The 22,022-nt window shown below is 40.0% G+C and overlaps 1 protein-coding gene across 8 annotated transcripts in view; it reads left to right on the forward strand.

Moving 5' to 3' along the window:
- Nucleotides 1-22,022, forward strand: part of LOC139232504 (histone-lysine N-methyltransferase EHMT1-like) — a 159,542-nt gene that overhangs the window by 121,123 nt on the left and 16,397 nt on the right. For all 8 annotated transcript variants that reach the window (XM_070862817.1, XM_070862819.1, XM_070862814.1 and 5 more), the window contains 6 exons: nt 1,087-1,241; nt 2,304-2,471; nt 4,272-4,416; nt 8,584-8,661; nt 12,219-12,334; nt 14,343-14,429. In XM_070862817.1, the coding sequence (XP_070718918.1) occupies nt 1,087-1,241; nt 2,304-2,471; nt 4,272-4,416; nt 8,584-8,661; nt 12,219-12,334; nt 14,343-14,429 (749 nt within the window). The remainder of the gene's footprint in view (nt 1-1,086; nt 1,242-2,303; nt 2,472-4,271; nt 4,417-8,583; nt 8,662-12,218; nt 12,335-14,342; nt 14,430-22,022) is intronic.

A 22,022-nucleotide genomic window follows, 5' to 3' on the forward strand; every position in this document is an offset into this window, starting at 1 on the left:
AGTCTTGCTTGTATAAAACATAGTTGGCATTTTACTCTGGTGCCATAACTGCAGCTCTTCTCTTGAGGCATATTGTTTGGATAGAGTGTGGGGAGATTTATTGTGTAGCGGTTCATGTTATCAGATCATGTCTGCCGAGTATTGTATTGTTTTAGCAGGATCATTTTCCTTGTTGCTGGATGTCATTCCAAAGCAGTTAGCATTTAAATTATTTAGTCTAGGCAGAGTTTGTAAGAGTAACAGAGTTGTCAATGTTGAGAAATGTTTGGAGTGACATTCATAAGCAGTTAGTGAAACAAATTGCAAACCCATTTATAAAAAAAATGTAGAGCTGTGCGAGGAAGATGAAATGCATCAAAATAGGTTACATTTTGAAATGTTAGCACGTCACTCTAAATGAAGTACACGTTGTCTATATGCAGTACTCGGCCCGCATAGAATTATTTAAGGATGGCACATTGAATTCAAGTTGGTGACAGCTGGGTGTTGTCATGGTCTCCCTTGACCTGAAATGCAAGGACCCTATGGCAATACAGTGCAATTTTGTTTCAAAAATATTAACGGGGACAAGGAAACGTACTCTGCATTGTAACTACATCCTTTCATCTCTAGCGTATAAAGTAATTGTCAGAATTTCACCAAACAGGTAGTAGTACATTTTTTGGGAAATGGGTGCATATTTTAATTTTACTGTGCTGAAGTATATTGTAAATGTAGCACGGTACCGCAAGTTGTCCTAAAAACACCAGATTTCTGTTTGTCTTTTCCACCTGAAAACCTGAGGTCATAACTTAACTTCTAACTTGATTTAACTTCAGAAACTGATTTCTTTACTCTTCAGCAATGAAACTGGCATCTTGATGGTTTCTTACTTCTGCCTGTATTCTTACGACATTGCTGTGAGATAATTGATAAAAAGTGACCATATTTAATTACAAATTTTTGAGTGGCTTTTGTAGGTACACCGTTGCTTTTTTGGCCAATAATTGCTAAATATTAAGTCTACAGTGTTCTTTTGAAGGTGCCCTGAATTTGAAATAACGTAAAGCCTTAAAAGTGTACTCTTTTCCTATTTTCACTGTGCAGGAAGAGAATATTTGTTTGCACTGGGCAGCTTTCTCAGGGTGTGTGGATATTGCTGAGATATTCTTGAATGCAAGGTGTGATCTAACTGCAGTAAATATGCATGGTGACTCTCCTCTACATATCGCATCAAGAGAAAACCATTATGAGTGTGTAGTGTAAGTATGTATTAAATACTGATGTGTCACAGATAATTATGTAAAGAAGTAGAATTTGTGATGTCTGAATATGATTTCAACAAAAATAATGAGACCAAGATTTCTGTCTAATAAAAAATAGCTATGCTTTTGTTACACAGTCACATAAGCTGTGGGAGTTTGGCTAATAATGCAGGAACACAATATATAGTAATTTTAGTTCTTGAATTAAAACTGATTGTTGTACACTCACCTCACCTGGTTCTACTTGACTACCTCCTTTGAGTATTATTCAAATATGTTTATTTTTTGCTTTATTTTGGACTTGCTGTGACAAAAAGTGAATTTCTGTACCTTGTTCCTGACCCTTTTTTAAAAAAAAAATACAAGATCAGTTAAGTAGCAATATGAATACTTTACAGTCTCTCCAAGTTTAAGCCCCAGAGGGCTTTCATAAATTACCAGCAGTAACTTTTATGTAGAGACTATAGGCTTTGGATGGAAAACCTCATGAGAACTTCAAAACTTCTTCCTTAATTTTATTTCCCTTTTCTGTCTTAGGGGAAATTACTCTCGTCAGTTACACTGTGTAAGGTTATCCCTTTTTAGCAGTCGTTTGGGAGTGTCGACTGTATTCATGGAGATGGCCATTGACTGCTGTGGGGAAAAAATGGAACACTTCTCTCTCAAGAAAAACACCTTGCCCTATCCATCACCAAAATTACTTTTGTTTTATTGTTACATTACACTGCCCAGTGTAGAAAAAGCTCCAGTTGTGAAAATTTGTACAGCAGCATGTATATAGCATGTTTGTTGTACAATGTTTTTTTTTATGTCAATTTTCCTAAACTGATGGAACAGCTACATCTTTTGTGCCCCCAGTGAAGCACAGATGCGGGGAGGCTAAATTCAGGCTCGTATCGTTTACAAATAACGATTTGAAGTACAAAGTAGGACAAAATTGTAGTTTGACACAAATGATAAAAGATTCCCCTCCATGTGAAAATATACTTTAAAAATTGCCATTTGACATGCATTTCGTGCATATTCTGGTACTAAAACTGGTTAATTGTGCCCATCTAGGCTTTTTCTTTCACGTGGTGCTGATGTTACTATTAAGAATAAGGAAGGCGAGACACCACTTGAATGTTCAAGTCTGAACTCACAAGTATGGGTTGCGCTACAGGTGAACAAAAAACTGAAACAAGCGTCGGCTAATAAGATTACCCAGATTGAGAAACTAGTTAGCAGGTACAGTATGGCAAGTTTCTGTCTCTTTCTGCTTCAATTTTAATACCAAAATATTTTAACTTGAATATATTTGTATTTTAAACTTTCTGTATCCTAGAACTATTCGCATATATGACATGGTCTTGGAGCAAAGTCAGCAATGTGTAGTAGTGAGTGAACTGTTGAAGTCACCTCTTATTAGCAGTTTATGACAAAATCTCCATAATTGGAGTGTCTTGAAAATACTTTTAATATGAAAAAAATTAGAGGTAGTTTTTGTTAAAAAAAGAGAGACAAATCTTGCCGTTGTCCTTTATTTTGGATGTTGCATTTTCTGTCGAACGTACTTGCATGGAAGGTATTGTTTAATTGTTAAAGATGCTAGTAGTACTGCAATTGCTTACAGTCAATTCCAATTTGTTGGAGAAGGTACATTCTCAGGGAGGATTTGATTTTTGTTGGGTTTTTCATGTGTACTTTCTGCTGCTAGATGACTGTTCTATAAATATAATAGAGTATTTATAAATGATGCTAATATTTACTGGCAGTGAAAGTGCTGGATAATTTTTCTGTTTTATTTTTCCCTACATGTGAAAGTTGAGGTTTAAATTCTGATTTTTGTTGGTAAAATGTGTTTTGAAATGTCATTGTGACTGGTTCAATTTGTCTACATATCAATAGTCTCTTCACTTCAAATTAATTAATTGCAGTTGAAGTGCTTTAAGATGATTCTGAGAGGATAAGATTTTGTACTTGGTTGTTATAGAAAGTTGCTCTTGCATAGCATTGCTTAAATGAACAGACCTGAAGCAGAGCTCGAGGCTCCCACAAACAAACGGAATATTTTTAATCGCAAAGTTGAAATGGTCACGTGTAGGGGCAGTGTTTAACTCTCATTGAGGGTAATCGATGGTTTTGCCCACACTGATTTAATTTTTTCTCATTTGTTAACTGCCATCTCAATTTTCTTGTTGAGGAAATTTATATTTATGGAAGCCAGAGCTTCAGAATGATGATCAGTAAGTTTATCCAGTGTGTGGCTGAGTTATACATGGCAAAAAGGCCCCAGGTTTGATCCCCAGACTATGTTGTTAGTTGATCTCTGTCTGTGACAGGGGTAGGGTATTAAGATTGGCCACCACTGCCCTGCTGCTCAACTCTGTCCAACATTGAACTGCACCTGGGCAGAATGCAGAGAGAAAAATCAAGCGGGAAGGATTGCATGCCCATAACACACACAAACCTGATTTTCCTTAACTACATTTAAACAATTGGAAGAAAAATCAGTGTGTTCTGTAACAGTCGTGCCATCATCCCCGCTCATTTTCCCCCTCTTGCACAAGTGATGCTCAGTGCCCTTGTGGTAAAAATTAAAATTTACCCCATGTTCAAAACATTGAAAATGAACTCCGCACCTGAAGTCGTTTTGTTATTTAGATCACACTCGCAACAACTCTTTCAGCTTTATTGAGCATTTATATATAGCTAAAAACAGCATTAAATGCAAGAACTTTAAAATGACCCAGGCAGCAGTTACAGCTCAAGTAGAGTTTTGAATAAGTTTCATCAATTTAGAAACAAAATTCCACTAAGATGTGGAAGTTGTATTATACAAATCTGTGTGCAACTAAGTTCTCATTACATTCAGGCAACTCTCCAAGACCAGTTCAGTGAGCACTTTTCAGAAGTGGGGAACGGAAATAAGTATTGTTTGCACCTTTTGTGTTTACTGTAGCCGTGTGAATTGTATCATGTTTTAGTGGTTTTGTTCATCAATGTGACTTCAAAAAATAATTATTCCTTTTTTGATCCACATGACAGAGATATTGGTAGAGGTTATGAGCATGTACCAATTCCATGTGTCAATGGTATGGATGATGAGCAATGTCCAAACGACTATAAATACATTTCCCAAAACTGTGTAACTTCTCCAATGAACATTGACAGGAACATCACCCATCTGCAGGTATGACCAAAGGGAAACTAACTTCAGCTATGTCAATAATAAAATGTGGTGACATTAACAATTCTTCAGCTAGATTAAATAATTGCATGGTTTAGTAGCCTCCTTATTATGTTACTGGAATACCAGCCCAGAGGTTATGAGTTCAAATCCCCCCCATGGCAAGTTGTGAAATTGAATTCAATAGAAATCTGGCTCGCAGCTGAAAATACCATGAAAGCTGATGAATTGTCATTAAGGAAAACCCCAACTAATTCGTAATTGGCCTTCTGGGAAGTGAACCTGCCATCCCTTCCTAATGTGTCCTACATAGGATTTCTGTCCCGCAATGTGGGATTGACTCAGTGCCCTCGGGATAGCCAGGAATGGGCAATAGATACTGCCCTGCCAGGTCGTCCGCATCTCAAAAACAAATATATTTAAAAATATTTAGCACAATGATAAAATTAGCTGTAGACAAATTGGCATGTTAAAATCTGTATATCAGCCATCATCATCATAGACAGTCCCTTGAACCGAGGATGACTTGCTTCCACGTCAAAAAGTTCACAGGTGTTTCAATGATGGACCTAAATTCCAGGTCCCAAACTAAATCTTGAAGGGTGGAAGATGCCTGTGCTTGGATTTTTTTTAACGTGTGGTGACCGTTGCACACCAGCCACCACATGGGCTTGTCAGAGCTAGGTCTTGGTCCAGTGGCGAGGATTACCCAAGACGACTGGAGACCTGCTCTGCTGCTGCATGGACCTGGTGCACACACACATCGCAGTGTGGGCTGGCCCGCGCTGCTTCTGGGCCCCGATCACATCCCTCTTCAGTCTCTCGCCGCTCCTTCGCCCCCGATCTCGCCGCTCCTGATGTACCTGCCCACGCTGCAATCACCGACCTGGACCTTGGTGACATCCCTTTTCACTGCCGTTGCTCTCCTGCTCCAGCATGTGCTGCTCCCTGGAGTGGTATGCTGGCACACTGCTCCTTCCGCTCCCCGGCTTGCTCCAATGGTGCTCGCAGGCTGGGGGCCAAGCAGACCCCCCCCCCCCCCCCCACCCCTACCTAAGCCTAGCCGCAATTTGAATAATTACCGCCCATCTTGGTTAAGAACCAGCCAATTTGCCCAGGATCATGCTTAACCACCAAAAATCTACGTGCAAGATCCATTTTCTCGCTGAGCGGTTAGATAAGGCTAGTTATTTAAATTAAAGTTAAGTAAGGCTATCCAGAGATATGGATTGAAGACTGGTAAATAGTTGAAGTACAGATTAGCCACAATCTGATTGAATGCTCAAGGGGCTGAATGGCCGCCTCCTGTTTCTATGGGCTAGAATTTCCCTAAAACCCACCATCACCGGATTGCCACCCAAAAAGATTGCTATGATCCTTCAAATACCACCGGCGAAAAATTGCATTAAAAAAAAAAGAGGAAAAAATACCGCCCAGCGAGAAATCAGCCATAACCCATTGTAAAGTGACTTGAACAAATTTGTACACTATGAATCCTGCAGACATTTGAGTCCGGCCTGCCCAAAAAAAACACAAATTACAGCACACTGCAGTCAAATTTAGTGCTGGTAATTTTTGCATGGAAATTTGCACAGGGTTTGTATCCAAAAATAAACTAATCAACACTTGATTTAGGGCATCTTCTCTCTGACTCTCTTCAGCCCAGATGGTGTCCTGCACTGTGGACCATGGTCTTTCACTTGGGTATCTAAAAATAAAAAAGACAGTAGGTAGAAAATTGTATTTTCTTTATGCCTCATGCAAGAGTTTAATGTCAGAAATTGTACTGTCACTAACTTCATGAAGGTGTGTGATACACAAAATTTATCTTGACTATTCTCTTTTTTAAAAAAAATACCAAAGACATGAGGACTGAGGAAGGTCACTATTAGATCTGTCTTCATAGCTACTTAATATGATTATTTGTTGATTGGCCTTTGCAACATACAGAATTTTCATAAGCTTATCCCTGAGGTAGTGATTTTCCTTCAATCACTTCAATGATGTAGAAGGTTTATGTCATAACAAGTGCAAAATTAATTTTATCTTTTCATTATTAGAAAACAGACCTGGGGAATATTACAGAGCCGTATGACATCTTTTTTTAATAATTCACAATACGCTTAGCATAAAGCAGTGACGACAGTTTGGTGTTGAAATTCTCCTTCAGTGCTCAAAGGATTAACTTGACCTTGGAGCAATATTTCATGGAACAGAAGTTACTTAATGGATCTACCACTTGACCTATGATTGTCTTATTGTGTATATGTTAATAGGGTTTGGGACTGGATGTTTGGTATATATCATTGTTCTGGCTGGCTAACTAAGGTTTTTGTTACCATGCATTTGAAAAAGGTTATTGGCTATTATTTGACATGGACATTTATCGCTTTTTAATTCTTATCACTAAGGTTAAAGCAGTACTGTCCCGAACCGACTTTATTTTGTTGATAAAAATCATCACATGATAGTTGAATTGCCATTCCTTCAAAGAGGCACTGTAATATTCCAAACAGTCAGAAACCGAGAAAGAAAAACAGTTGCTCTCTAGTTTTCAGACCCACTGGTTAACCCTGAATATGCTACAGTCTATATTTCACAGCATTTAGCTGCTGTGCTCGCCTGAGCTAACAGCATGCCGTTGTACAGCCCTTGTAATCACATGAATATTAAGGATCTCCATGGCATAGGAGTCACTGATCAATCATTAACATGCCTGACACTTTAGTATTCCAGGCAAATATTATTGCACCAACATTATATGTTGTGTGCAAATTGTACCTCCTTCCTTACACAATATAATGCTGTGCCATGTTTCCAAAGATAATTGTTTTAGACAGTACTGCACTCGCTTGTTTTCTTTCCGAAGCATTCTTCAGAGCCATTTTTTTGCACAGGCAGGAAGGGTCAGTGTTTAGTAAGACAAGTATTGAGATCTGAAATGTTTGGGCTCTGATACAAAAACTTTGGATAGTGTATGCAACAGAAATTATAAGTGTAACAATTATATTACAATTATATAAGTGTAACTCTTGGCACTGATGGTATTTTCAGGAACAGTTAATAACTATCAGGAAGGCAGTTACACCTTTTGGGGGAGGTCAAATTGACGTCACAATTCCATGCAGTTTCACTATCAGAAATCATCCTTGAGTAACTATTGTGAATATATAAGGTTTCTAGTAAATTTTCTTTTCATGAGTACTGCAATTAAATAAATAAAATTTGGGAGAATACAGCTCTCCAATCAGGAATGGTTTACTTCAAAAATAAATAAGGTCATGGATATTAGGGAAACTAGTCTTGGTCTGCACATGCGTGAATGTTTTAATATTCATTCCTGCAGTGCATTGGAGGAACACCAATCACCAGGATTGTTTGCAGGTAAGTATTTTTAAAAATACAGTTTGTTTTAATTCTGTGCATTGATGCAAAGATTTTTTTTGCATTTCTTTTTAAAGAAAATTCTGAGTACTTTGTGAGAGAGATTGGATTTCAGGAAAGGATTTGAGATTTCAGAGGCTCACATTTGTTCAGATGGAGCTTGGTTTGCTTGTGGGAAGTGACATTTTAGACAGAAGTGACTATGAGGCTCAACGCCAAGATTATTTGCTTAGATTGGGTTCAGATTACAAGAAATTCCATCTGACCTGGAGAAAGTGACCTCACCAAATTCAGATTATTTAGATTTCTGTACCAGAGTTATGATTATCCCGACCAAGAAAGTATTCAGTCCTCAAAGGGTTTTTAAAATATTGATGCTGCACTTGGCTAAATGTGAAGCTCGTGTCAGGCAGGACTAATTTAACAACGTGGTTGATTTGCTTATTACGACATACAGTAGTATTTCCCAGATTAATGTACCAGTGATTTGCCAAATTTAAAGGAGGAAAAACAAAGATGCCTTTCTTTTACCAATAGCCAAGTGCCTTTTACCAGATGTATGGTACCTCCCCTTAATGTATGATGAAATGCCATTGTGCAAGATTTATTTAAGATCGTGTAATAGTTTGTTTTTCATATGGCAGTAAGGCAGTGTTGTTTTTTAATCTTGTTTCAATCTCATTACTAGCACAATTATTGTTGGAATTCCTCAAAGATTTAATTTTTGTTCGGTTACCTTTCACTATTGGAATCTCTGCAAATAATTTTGTCTTGTTCTGTGTACAGTACTGTTTCTGTGACGATGACTGCTCCTCCAATAACTGCATGTGTGGCCAACTAAGTATACGTTGCTGGTATGACCAGGTAAGCAAAATAGTTTCAGCTTAGAAAAATGTTCTCCCCTAATTCCCTTTATGCGGACTTTTAACTTTTTTCTGCATTTCAAATGCCTTTGATATTGTAAAGCTTTATTTTGTGGGCGTGTTTCTGTTTCTATCCTACAGCCAGTGTTTGCGCTTCTTGTTTAGAGTTTGTAGCTGCAGAGTCATTCAAAGCCAAGCTTGGTTTCTCAAAAACAATAAATTGGAGACCCAGTACAGTTTTTATTGCTATAAATGAATTTAATGCAAGTTAAACTTTGAGGGTGCTGATGTTACTTGCTATTGTTGAGTCACTTACCTTGTAATATTCTGTCAGGTAAAGAGACATCAAAAAGTTATATACTTGGCACAGTTGCCAGGAAAGTTGCTGTAAAATTATCTCTGGTGCCGAACTGTTCCAAAGACCTATGTCAATTTTGTGTTTATATAGCACCTTCAGTGTTTTTTTAAAAAGCCTCCAGGTACTTGGCAAATAGGCTAAATTAAAACTGATGCTGAGCCTGGAAGGAAGAGATTAGTTAGGGTGACTGAAAGCTAGGTCAAAAAGGAGGGTTTCCAAGAAGTTTTAAAAGGTAGAGTGAGGGGTGCTGAAGTGGAGTGTTTTAGGGAAGGCAATCCAAAAGAGTAGGACCGAGGCAGCGGAAGGCTCTGCTACTAAAAGTGGACAGTTGGGAAGGGGACATAGGGCTGGAGGAGATTTTAGAGATATGGTGGGGCAAGGCCACAAAGGAATTTATGGACGAGGACAAGGATTTATAATTATACAGGTTGGGGGATGGGAAGCCGGTGTATGGGTGAGCAGGACTTGGTGCAGGATATTATATATTCGACAAGGTTTTGGACAAGTTGGGAGTTTATAGAGGGCGGGAGGACAGAATTGAGAGAGTTAAGAGTAAGTAGCGTCTGCAGGTAGCAAAGGCATGAATAAAGATTTCATCGGTAGAGGTGTTGAGGTAATGTGGACATTAAAATAAGCAGTCTTGGTGGTGCGTAGGATGTGCAGTTTAAAGCTCAGCTTAGAAACATAGAAAATAGGTGTAGGAGTAGGCCATTTGTCCCTTCGAGCCTGCACCACCATTGAATAAGATCATGGCTGATCATTCACCTCAGTACCCCTTTCCTGCTTTCTCTCCATACCCCTTGATCCCTTTAGCTGTAAGGGCCATATCTTAACTCCCTCTTGAATATATCTAACGAACTGGTATCAACAACTCTCTGCAGTAGAGAATTCCACAGGTTCACAATTCTGAGTGAAGAAGTTTCTCCTCATCTTGGTCCGAAATGGCTCACCCCTTATCCTTAGACTGTGAACCCTGGTTCTGGACTTCTACAACATCGAGAATATTCCTGCATCTAACCTGTCCAGTCTCGTCAGAATTTTATGTTTCTATGAGATCCCCTCTCATTCTTCTAAACTCCAGTGAATATAGGCCCAGTCGATCCAGTCTCCTCCTCCTCCTCACAGATCACACTGCCACCCAGCTGAGTGTCATCTGCAAACTTGGAGATATTACATTCAATTCCTTTGTCTAAATCATTAACGTATATTGTAAATAGCTGGGGTCCCAGCACTGAACCTTGCGGTAGCCCACTAGTCACTGCCTGCCATTCTGAAAAGGACCCGTTTATTCCTACTCTTTGCTTTCTGTCTGCCAACCAGTTCTCTATCCACCTCAATACATTATCCCCAATATCATGTGCTTTAATTTTGCACACTAATCTCTTGTGTGGGACCTTGTCAAAAGCCTTTTGAAAGTCCAAATACACCACATCCACTGGTTCTCCCTTGTCCACTCTACTAGTTACATCCTCTCAAAATTCTATAAGATTTGTCAAGCATGATTTCCCTTTCATAAATCCATGCTGACTTGGACCGATCCTGTCACTGCTTTCCAATTGCGCTGTTATTACATCTTTAATAATTGATTCCAACATTTTCCCCACGACCGATGTAAGGCAGGTTAGGGTTAAATAATATGCCAAAAATGGTTTGTTCAGCTTAACAAAGTGGCTGGGGAGCAAGATGAAGTTTGTGACAAGGTAGAAGAAATGGCTTTGTTTATCCCAATGTTGAGCTGGGGGAAGTGGTGATTCATCTGGGAATTGACAGACAAGCGGTCTCACATTGGCGAGGAACTTGAGGGGTTGAGAGCAATTGTGGAGAGGTAGAGTTGGATATCATCAGTGTACATTTATTAGTATTGACTTGAACCCAACTTGACTTGAAATTGTATGCCACTGTTGAAAGCAAATGTGAAAAGTGTCCTTTACCTGGATAACTTTGATTTAAAAAGGGGAGGGAAAGGAACAGATTTATATTAAATATTACTGATTGCTATGACATTACAATACTATCTTTGTTACTTTTTAAAATTTATCATGGATCATTTTTTGGCTGGTACTGGAGGCTGAAAGTAAGATTAGGTTTGAACAAATGTCTATGATTGTATGGTGAATTAGGATATATGCAATAGTTTGGTTTGATTTTTTTTTTCATTTAAGAGCATTTGGTACCCATTTTGAAAAACGAACATACAGGTGCTACGTTGAAAATCCAGAGTAGCAGAATGTTCAGTAATCCGGACCCTGCTGACCTTGGGGCCACGCCGCTACCTGATCTCGAGCCTCGCCTCGCCGCTCGCCTCACCCTGCTCGCTGCCACTGTCTTTACCTCGGGGTCTCCTCGCCAGCCCGCACCGGCCCCGCCCCAACGGGGCCCCGCCCCCTCCCCAACGGGGCCCCGCCCCAACACCTCCCCGACGGGGCCCCGCCCCCTCCCCAACGGGGCCCCGCCCCAACGCTCCTTGGTGGGGAACCCCCCCTTTCAGACATTCTGAAATCCAGAAATACCCAAACCTGGGCTCGGTTGTTTCCGGATTCGTGACGTCAGAAAGACGATCCAAAGCCCGGAATCCGGAACGGCCTCAGTCCCGAGGGTTCCGGATTCTAGACGCTGCACCTGTTTTAGGTTCTGTGAAGTGTGGTCAAGTCTATTTTAATCAGCATGATCTTCACATGGGTAAGAAAAGTGTAGTGTTTTAATTTTATTTAAATTGTTGGTTGATAATTATAAATGTTTTCTCCTCCAACATTTTGATTGTACGTCAGTGTAGGTTTTTGGAAGAATCTGAACAATGTGCAACATCTTCTGTTGAAACCATATAAACTGTTCAGTGAAGGGAGAGTAAATGCCATCTTTGTTTAAGCATTTTGATTTTTTTTTAATGCTAATTCCTTAAAAAATGTATACTTACCAGGCACTTTAGAAATCCAGATAATCGATTTTCTCTCTCCAATTATTTTGAACAGGAAATTTGCAAAACTAAGCTAATTAGAAATCAGAATTAGTTGATAATTGATTGCATTAAAATCGAAAATGGTTTAATTTTTGTGACTATTCCCACAGCAGCACTTCAGTGTTTAATTGTTTAAAGAAGTAGATTACATTAAAAAGGTTTAGGCAGTTAACGCTTTTGTCAGTTATTCAGTGTTTAAACTCATCACAATCAAAAAGAAAATTGTAGTGCTTTGTATTTTAAGGATGGGCGACTTCTCCCAGAATTCAACATGCTGGAACCACCACTCATCTTTGAGTGTAACCATGCCTGTGGATGTTGGAGGACCTGTAAAAATCGCGTGGTACAAAATGGAATCAGGTCAGGCAGAGTTCATTGTATTACTTTGATTTAATGTAAACCACAAAAACAGAGCTTAGAGTATTTGGTGGAAAATTGATTATATTTCCTTGTAAAAGTAGTCTGCCTGTTCAGGAGATCGTTTGAGTAAAATTGTTAAAATTTTCACGTTCAAGATGTTTGTAGTTTCGCAGTGTATTTATATACAGGTATTATCTTGTATAAGATTGCTTGTTAGCCACAATACCGTGCTTGAGCATTGGTCTGAAATTGTACACCCAACTTTGAATTTAATTATGAACTGATAATTTACTTTTGGGCTGTTCCAAATGGATGCGTTTCATCACTTTCAGCTAACTTTCTGAGGGAGGAAAGCAATCTGGAGGATTATTTCCTGTTCATCAATATATTGTACCGGTTGACCAAATAGTTACATTGAAACAGAATTCAAGATCCCATCCCCTCCTTTTAATGCTTGCTTCTCCAGACTGTACAGCATAAGGCTGCTACATACAGTTGTCAAAATTGCAGCACAGGAAGTAGCCATTTGGATATTCATACCATTGGCAGTGCAAGGTCTTCAACTGGCGCTATCTATTCTACAACCATTTCCAAGCTCTTTCCCTGTATCCTATAGAACCATAGACTTGAGCTTTCCCATTCTGTTCTGATTTTGTTCCAGGTTTTTAAAATATGCAATATTTATAGCACGGATAAAAGCACCAAATTTAGTGGAGGAGATTGGGGTTTTGTTTGGTATTGCTCTAGCAAATAGTTGGCACAGGTATGAGAGCCAAATGGCTGCTTGTGTGAAACAGTAAGGACAGCATTGTGTTTAAACATATGCTGCAACTCTTCAGGTGTACAAGTGCAACACTCTGTGCACAAACAGTACTGATATCTGCAGCAATACTACAACTTACAACTTTCAAAATAATGTTTAATGCAAATTATTTTATGGTGCTTTGATCACAAAATCGCCTGGATTCAAAACTGAGCTCTTCCATCTGCTATTCTCATTGAAACATACAAAATTCTTACAGGCTTGACAGGATAGATTTAGGGAGGATGTTTCCCCTGGTTGGAGAGTCTAGAACCAGGGGTCACAGTCTCAGAATAAGGGGTCGGCCATTTAGGACTGAGATGAGGAGAAATGTCTTCACTCAGACGGTGGTGAATCTTTGGAATTCTCTACCCAGAGGGTGTGGAAGCTTTGTCGTTTAGTATGTTCAAGGCAGAGATCAGGAGTTTATTAAATGGCAGAGATTTTATTGAATGGCCGAGCAGGCTCAAGGAGCCAAATGGCCTACTCCTGCTCCTAATTCTTATGTTCTTATTTTGCAAATTGAAATGCATCATAGAGAACCAAGGATTTTTTCGCTGCCATAAGCAAGAAAAAATATTATGAATCTCACATTTTGCTACTGGCAGAGAATAAAATATCTGCTTTTCCTTTCGATTTTATTTAAATTTGCCCGTGTCAGGAATACTAACATTTCCCCTTCCCATGATGCTGCAATCAAAGCTGTTTTTAACCTCTATAATGCATTGCATGATTTTGATAACATTCGAGCACCTAAATAACTTGTGTTTCATGAATTCTCATCTTATCATGTTTAGTTTCTAACCATAATTTTACATGGTAAATTTGGTTCCACTTGCAGGTTAATAGCAATTAACCATTCAGGTACAAAAATGATCAGCTTTCAAAGTGTACACTTTTTGTTGCATCTGAAAAACAAGTTTTCCATTGAAATAAATATAATAGTTAAAATTAATTGAGCTTTAAAAAGACTTGCATGTATTAGTATCTTATCTTCACATAGTGAATTACTTTGAAATGCATGACTTGTTAATGTGGGCAAGTGCGGTAGCTATTTTGCACACAGCAGGATCTCGAACAGCAGTGCGATGAATGAGGTAATCTGTGGCATGGACACTTTTGAGTTTTTCTGCAAACTTTTCCTTAGCACTGTGCTATATTTACAAATATATCTCCGTTGCCTATTCTGTTTTGTTATCTTTACAGGGTTCGGCTACAGACCTATCGTACAAACAAAATGGGATGGGGTGTACGGTCATTGCAGGACATTCCCAAGGGTCATTTTATCTGCGAGTAAGTGTTGGACTTCACAGTGACTGATGCTACAAATAAAGAATGATTTATTTTTAACATGAGTTTCCTGAATAAATGAAAAGATTCAAATGTCATTACTTTAAAACTCTACACCACAACATATGGCAATGTTTTTACTTCCCTACACGTCTGTGAAGGATATTGGTGTTTGATAATGGTAAACCTCTGACAATTCTGAAGTCAAGAGTATAAAAAAATTACAGAATGATGCACGGCTATTTGGCCCACCTAGCCTGTTTCTTCCACAGACCGAGCACATTGGCCTATTTTAGGCAGTACACAAATTATAGTCTGTTGAAGGAAGTGAATAACTACAGGTATAACTTCCAGAAATCGAAAGCTGTGACAAATGTCTCCCCTTCGGAAATTTACCAGAGCTCCAGGGTACCAATTTAAAGGTTGCAATTTTCAGTTGCAGCAGATGCTGATGTTCAAGATTCATACAGAAAAACATACAATGCACTTCACTCTCATCTACCTGCTAGTTGCAGTAGAACATGGGAAAGTTGCCTGTATCTGATTTAGATAATAGTTACGCCCACATTGTGATTGACTGTACTCTCATTTAATAGTCATATTGTATACTTATATTGGAAAAGGTTTTATGTGGCAACACCCATTCAGGAAGATTTCAGCGTTAATTCATTTTTATATAATAATTGTTATTTTCTAGGTCTTTACCTGTGGTTTTTTAATTTGTATTATCTTCTGCTATTCTATATAACCAAAGTTTAATTTTATTCTCATGTAGGCATGGTAAATGAGATCATTGCTATGGACATTTTATCCAGTTATTTTTCACAAAATAATCCTTGTGAAATAGTCTGCTTTTAATACTGTGAAAATGAGAATTCTGTGGAAATAGCATTGAATTGTTGAAATTAATGAAAGGGAGAGTGATCATCAATTGTTAGTCCTATCCAAAAGAGTAGAAATCTGCTTTTAAATACCTCAAACTTCTAGCTTCACTGACATTATTAAATAGATGGTGATTAAGGACGAGTAACAGATTCAGGTTTGGCTGCACATGCTCTTGGAAATATCTGTGGACCCAGAGATGGTGCTATTTTACTAAAAGTACTATTTGAAAAGGATTTTGCTTCTATAAATCTTGAGGGGCGGGGGAGGAAGACACATTTCAGTGTTGAACTAAAACCCTATTTTAACATTGATTTTGGTCTTATGCAATGACAAAACCTGCCAACAATAAATGTATCTGAACATGGTCCAGAAAATCCAAATGCTTTAGTGTCCCTTTAGAACCAATACTTTCTGACAAGTTTTAAGATTTATGGATCAAATGACTATAAAATTCGCTTGCACTAGGCGATCTAAATCTCGGCTGTCCGTGTCCTAACTTGTATCAAATTCCGCTCACCCCCCATCGCCCCTCCCTATATCTAATCTCGTCCAGCCCCCCCCCCCCGAGAGGTCTGCGCTCCTCTAATTCTGCCCTCTTGAGCATCTCTGATTATAATCGTTCAACCATTGGTGGCCGTGCCTTCTGCTGCCTAGGTCCTAAGCTCTGAAATTCCCTTCCTAAACCTCTCCACCTCTCTACCTCCCTTACAAGACGCTCCTTAAAACCTACCTCTTTGACCAAGCTTTTGGTCATCTGCCCTAATTTCTCCTTGTGACTCGGTGTCAAATTTTTTGTCTCATAATACTCCTGTGAAGCGTCTTGGGATGTTTCACTACGTTAAAGGCACTATATAAATACAGGTTGAACCTCCCGTTATCCAGAATCATTCCCGGCCGCTCCAGCATGAACAAGTTGAAGTCCTTCCTCGCTGCCGACTCCCGCAATCGCTGGCCTGACTCTGATCCACCACCCCCCATGATCTCTCTGCCACACTACCAGCCCCAAGCCAGCCAGCCCCGATATTCCCTTGCTCAGTACCTGGACCATCCAATTTAACATGACCACCCCTCGTCCGGAAAAAAATCTCATCCAGAACAGGCCAGGTCCCGAGGGTTCCGGATAAGGGAGGTTCAACCTGTACAAGTTGTTGTTGCTGCACTTATTATGTATTGCAGATGTGTATTGAAGTAACACACATATTTATTTTCACCACCGGGGATGCAATGGTCAGAAAGTAATACGTATACATGGAAGATGCAACACCGAAACAGATCATTTGGCCAAATCAGTCCGTGCACAAGCAAATAATTCCAATCACATTTGCTCAGCTTGATCCCATATCCCTTCAACCCCTTTTCTTTCTTCCAACTATCCAAAGCAATCTTTGTAAGACAGACATTAATGGCCAACATTCTTCATGTGTATTTTATGGGGATTTCACCATTATAAGTAACTAGAATTCATTGGTATTGTGTATTCGCGTGAATGTTTGAGCAATCTGTAAAATGGCTGTTGTAAGTTTTGGAAGCATTTGCTCAGTCATTTATAAACGGTGATATTTTCCCACATCAAAATTAAAATTTAAGTTTTTGAGGATTGGCATTTGTGTTCACTGACTAGGCACATGAAAATCTGCTGCATTGAATATTTTTATGAGAAAAGGCTATATTCTTGATCTGTCTACCTGGTTTTTTAAGTTACAACTTTCTCACAATGTTCTCATGAAAAGCTCAAGTCATTTCCATTCTTTCTGGCGAGCCTCACATCTTTCACTCCTCCATAAACTTCTACTCACGCAAAACAATGGTGCCTGTATCCTATCCCGCACCAAGTTCTGCTCAACCAACACCCCAGTTAAACTGGGACAGGTACTTACGAAATGATGAGCGAGGCTAATCAATGTTCACTGTATCTGTTAGATACTGCAGTCTCGTGCATCTAACTCCCTGAGGCAATCAAGGTATCTCCAGGAGACCATGGTTATCCATGACATCTCTAGACTTAACTAATTACACCCTCTCCATGCTTCATGTACGTATCACTGACCACCCATCCATCAGGCCTGTCACAAATGTTGGAGCTCCTGCTCCACTTTGTGTCTCGCAGCTTTCAAATAGCCCTGTCTGCCAAAAACGTATCCATTGCCCACTTGAAATTCCTGAAATCCTCTGCTTTCACTGCCTACCTCGTGAGGTTATTCTGCGTTTTTGCTACATTGTACATGATGAAATTATTTCTCAATTCTTTATTCAACTTTTTGAATCCATGTCCTTTTGCCCTAGAACTGCTGCTAAACTAGATCTGTGTGATGCTCAGTACTAGCTAATTCCGTTGGGATCCAAAACATTTCATTAAGATTCTCTTTAAGCCACCTTTTTTCCAATGTAAACAACTTTCCTCACAGCATAAGTGCCCAATACCATTCATCAACTTTATTGCCTTTTGTACTCCCTCCCTACGATGCACACTGCACACGTTGGGAGCAGAAGCTACTTCTTTGGACTTGTACTCTATCCTTTGAGCTATATATCTCAAGCTCCTATTTATCTTTTATCATCTCGCCTGCAAGTTGTGCGGATGGATTATGCAGGGAGATTTATATTTATAAAAATAAACATCCCTCTCCTGTGTAGTATCTTGTAGACTGTTTCGATAGGAGGCACCAAAGGTTTGTGTTGCTATGGTCTCTCTGCCTGCCATATTACTATTATTATGTTGGAACTTCTGTTGCCAGCAAAAATGGTCAGCCGGCATAGCACCACTTTCACTTCAATGTACACATGTTTCAGAAGCAGCGATCAGACCAGTAAACTGATAGAAGAGAGAGAGACAGAGAAAGAGAACTCCAGGGGTTTGAACCAACCACTCAGACTGGGTTAATAGCCTGTTTAAATAGCTCTATACAATGAAGTTTAAAAGTAAAGACTGAAATTTTAGTTTATATCAACATTAGAATACAGCTCCCACCATTCATATTTAACTGGCAGACATAACATTGTGACCGCACTAGATAGTGGTCAGATTCACCAATCCATCCCTTTCTCCTTTTAAGATAAATTAAACAATTAATTCACCAATTGTATCTCAATTTAATTTTATGTTATAACTGATCGTCAAAGGAAGTTTCTGACAAATCGTGCAGGCCCAGAAATGTGACCATGAGTGGGGCTGACTGCTGCTTATGAAATAAAACCAGGCAGGAAATGGCATTTCGGTTTAAAAGTGCACATGAAAGTGACTCGCTTACTGTCAAAGAATTTCAAATGTGGCTTAAAACCGCAAGGCATTTTTTAATATAAAATACAACTTGCAGCCATAATTTTATTGAATGGCAGAGCAGGCTCGAGGGGCCATATGGCCTACTCCTCCTATTTCTTATGTCAAATAAAAATGTTCTTGGATCCTTGGAGATAATTGGAAATATCAGAAACATAGAAAATAGGTGCAGGAGTAGGCCATTCGGCCCCTCGAGCTTGCACCGCCATTCAATGAGTTCATGGCTTAACATGCAACCTCAGTACCCCATTCCTGCTTTCTCGCCATACCCCTTGATCCCCCTAGTAGTAAGGACTACATCTAACTCCTTTTTGAATATATTTAGTGAATTGGCATCAACAACTTTCTGTGGTAGAGAATTCCACAGATTCACCACTCTCTGGGTGAAGAAGTTTCTCCTCATCTCAGTCCTAAATGGCTTACCCCTTATCCTTAGACTGTGACCCCTGGTTTTGGACTTCCTCGACATTGGGAACATTCTTCCTGCATCTAACCTGTCTAAACACGTCAGAATTTTAAACGTTTCTATGAGATCCCCTCTCATTATTCTGAACTCCAGTGAATACAAGCCCAGTTGATCCAGTCTTTCTTGATATGTCAGTCCCACCATCCCGGGAATCAGTCTGGTGAATCTTCGCTGCACTACCTCAATAGCAAGAATGTCCTTCCTCAAGTTAGGAGACCAAAACTGTACACAATACTCCAGTTGTGGCCTCACCAAGGCCCTGTACAACTGTAGTAACACCCTCCTGCCCCTGTACTCAAATTCCCTCGCTATGAAGGCCAACATGCCATTTGCTTTCTTAACCGTCTGTTGTACCTGCATGCCAACCTTCAATGACTGCCGTACCATGACACCCAGATCTCGTTGCGCCTCCCCTTTTCCTAATCTGTCACCATTCAGATAATAGTCTGTCTCTCTGTTTTTACCACCAAAGTGGATAACCTCACAGTTATCCACATTATACTTCATCTGCCATGCATTTGCCCACTTACCTAATCTATTAAAATCACTGCAGCCTCATAGCATCCTCCTCGCAGCTCACACTGCCACCCAACTTCGTGTCATCCGCAAATTTGGAGATACTACATTTAATCCCCTCGTCTAAATCATTAATGTACAATGTAAACAGCTGGGGGCCCCAGCACAGAATCTTGCGTTACCCCACTTGTCACTGCCTGCCATTCTGAAAATACCCATTTCCTCCTACTCTTGGCTTTCTGTCTGCCAACCAGTTCTCAATCCACGTCAGCACACTACCCCCAATCCCATGTGCTTTAACTTTGCACATTAATCTCTTGTGTGGGACCTTGTCGAAAGCCTCCTGAAAGTCCAAATACACCACATCAACTGGTTCTCCCTTGTCCACTCAACCGGAAACATCCTCAAAAAATTCTAAATATTTGTCAAGCATGATTTCCCTTTCACAAATCCATGCTGACTTGGACCGATCATGTCACTTCTTTCCAAATGCGCTGCTATGCCATCCTTAATAATTGATTCCATCATTTTACCCACTACCGATGTCAGGCTGACCGGTCTATAATTCCCTGTTTACTCTCTCCCTCTTTTTTTAAAAGTGGGGTTACATTGGCTACCCTCCACTCCATAGGAACTGATCCAGAGTCTGTGGAATGTTGGAAAATGACTCAATGCATCCGCTATTTCTAAGGCCACCTCCTTAAGTACTCTGGGATGCAGACCATCAGGCCCTGGGGATTTATCAGCCTTCAATCCCATCAATTTCCCAAATACAAATTTCCCAACTAATAAGGATTTCCCTCAGTTCCTTCTCCTTACTGGACCCTCTGACCCCTTTTATATCCGGAAGGTTGTTTGTGTCCTCCTTAGTGAATACCGAACCAAAGTACTTGTTCAATTGGTCTGCCATTTCTTTGTTCCCAGTTATGACTTCCCCTGATTCTGACTGCAGGGGACCTACATTTGTCTTTACTAACCTTTTTCTCTTTACATATCTTTAGAAGCTTTTGCAGTCCATTTTAATGTTCCCTGCAAGCTTCCTCTCGTACTCTATTTTCCCTGCCCTAATCAAACCCTTTGTCCTCCTCTGCTGAGTTCTAAATTTCTCCCAGTTCCCGGGTTCGCTGCTATTCTGGCCAATTTGTATGCCACTTCCTTGGCTTTAATACTATCCCTGATTTCCCTTGATAGCCACGGTTGAGCCACCTTCCCTTTTTTATTTTTACGCTAGACAGGGATGTACGATTGTTGTAGTTCATCCATGCAGTCTCTAAATGTCTGCCATTACCCATCCACTGTCAACCCCTTAAGTATCATTCGCCAATCTATCCTAGCCAATTCACGCCTCATACCTTCAAAGTTACCCTTCTTTAAGTTCTGGACCATGGTCTCTGAATTGACTGTTTCATTCTCCATCCTAATGTAGAATTCCACTATATTATGGTCACTCTTCCCCAAGGGACCTCGCACAACGAGATTGTTAATTAATCCTCTCTCATTACACAACACCCAGTCTAAGATGGCCTCCCCCCTAGTTGGTTCCTCGACATATTGGTCTCGAAAACCATCCCTTATGCACTCCAGGAAATCCTCCTCCATTGTTTCCAGTTTGGTTAGCCCAATCTAAATGCATATTAAAGTCACCCATGATAACTGCTGCACCTTTATTGCATGCACCCCTAATTTCCTGTTTGATGCCCTCCCCAACATTACTACTACTGTTTGGAGGTCTGTACACAACTCCCACGAGTGTTTTCTGCCCCTTGGTATTCCGTAGCTCCACCCATACCGATTCCACATCAAGCTTAATGTCTTTCCTTACAATTGCATTAATTTCCCCTTTAACCAGCAACGTCACCCTGCCTCCTTTTCCTTTTTGTCTATCCTTCCTAAATGTTGAATACCCTTGAATGTTGAGTTCCCAGCCTTGGTCACCCTGGAGCCATGTCTCCGTGATGCCAACCACATTGTATCCGTTAACTGCTATCTGCACAGTTAATTCGTCCACCTTATTCCGAATACGCCTCGCATTGAGGCACAGAGCCTTCAGGCTTGCCTTTTTGACAACTTGGACCCTTTAGAATTTTGCTTCAAAGTGGCCCTTTTTGTTCTCTGCCCTCAACTTTTACTCATCTCCTTTCTGTCTTTTGCTTCTGTCTCCATTTTGTTTCCCTCTGTCTCCCTGCATTGGTTCCCATCCCCCTACCATATTAATTTAACTCCTCCCCAACAGCACTAGCAAACACTTCCCCCTAGGACGTTGGTTCCGGTCCTGCCTAAGTGCAGACCGTCCGGTTTGTACTGGTCCCACCTTCTCCAGAACCGGTTCCAATGCTCCAGGAATTTGAATCCCTCCCTGCTGCACCTGTGCTCAAGCCACGTATTCATCTGCGCTATCCTGTGATTCCTACTCTGACTAGCACGTGGCACTGGTAGCAATCCCGAGATTACT

Source organism: Pristiophorus japonicus, chromosome 20, assembly GCF_044704955.1.
Source record: "Pristiophorus japonicus isolate sPriJap1 chromosome 20, sPriJap1.hap1, whole genome shotgun sequence".
NCBI classification, from domain to species: domain Eukaryota; kingdom Metazoa; phylum Chordata; class Chondrichthyes; family Pristiophoridae; genus Pristiophorus; species Pristiophorus japonicus.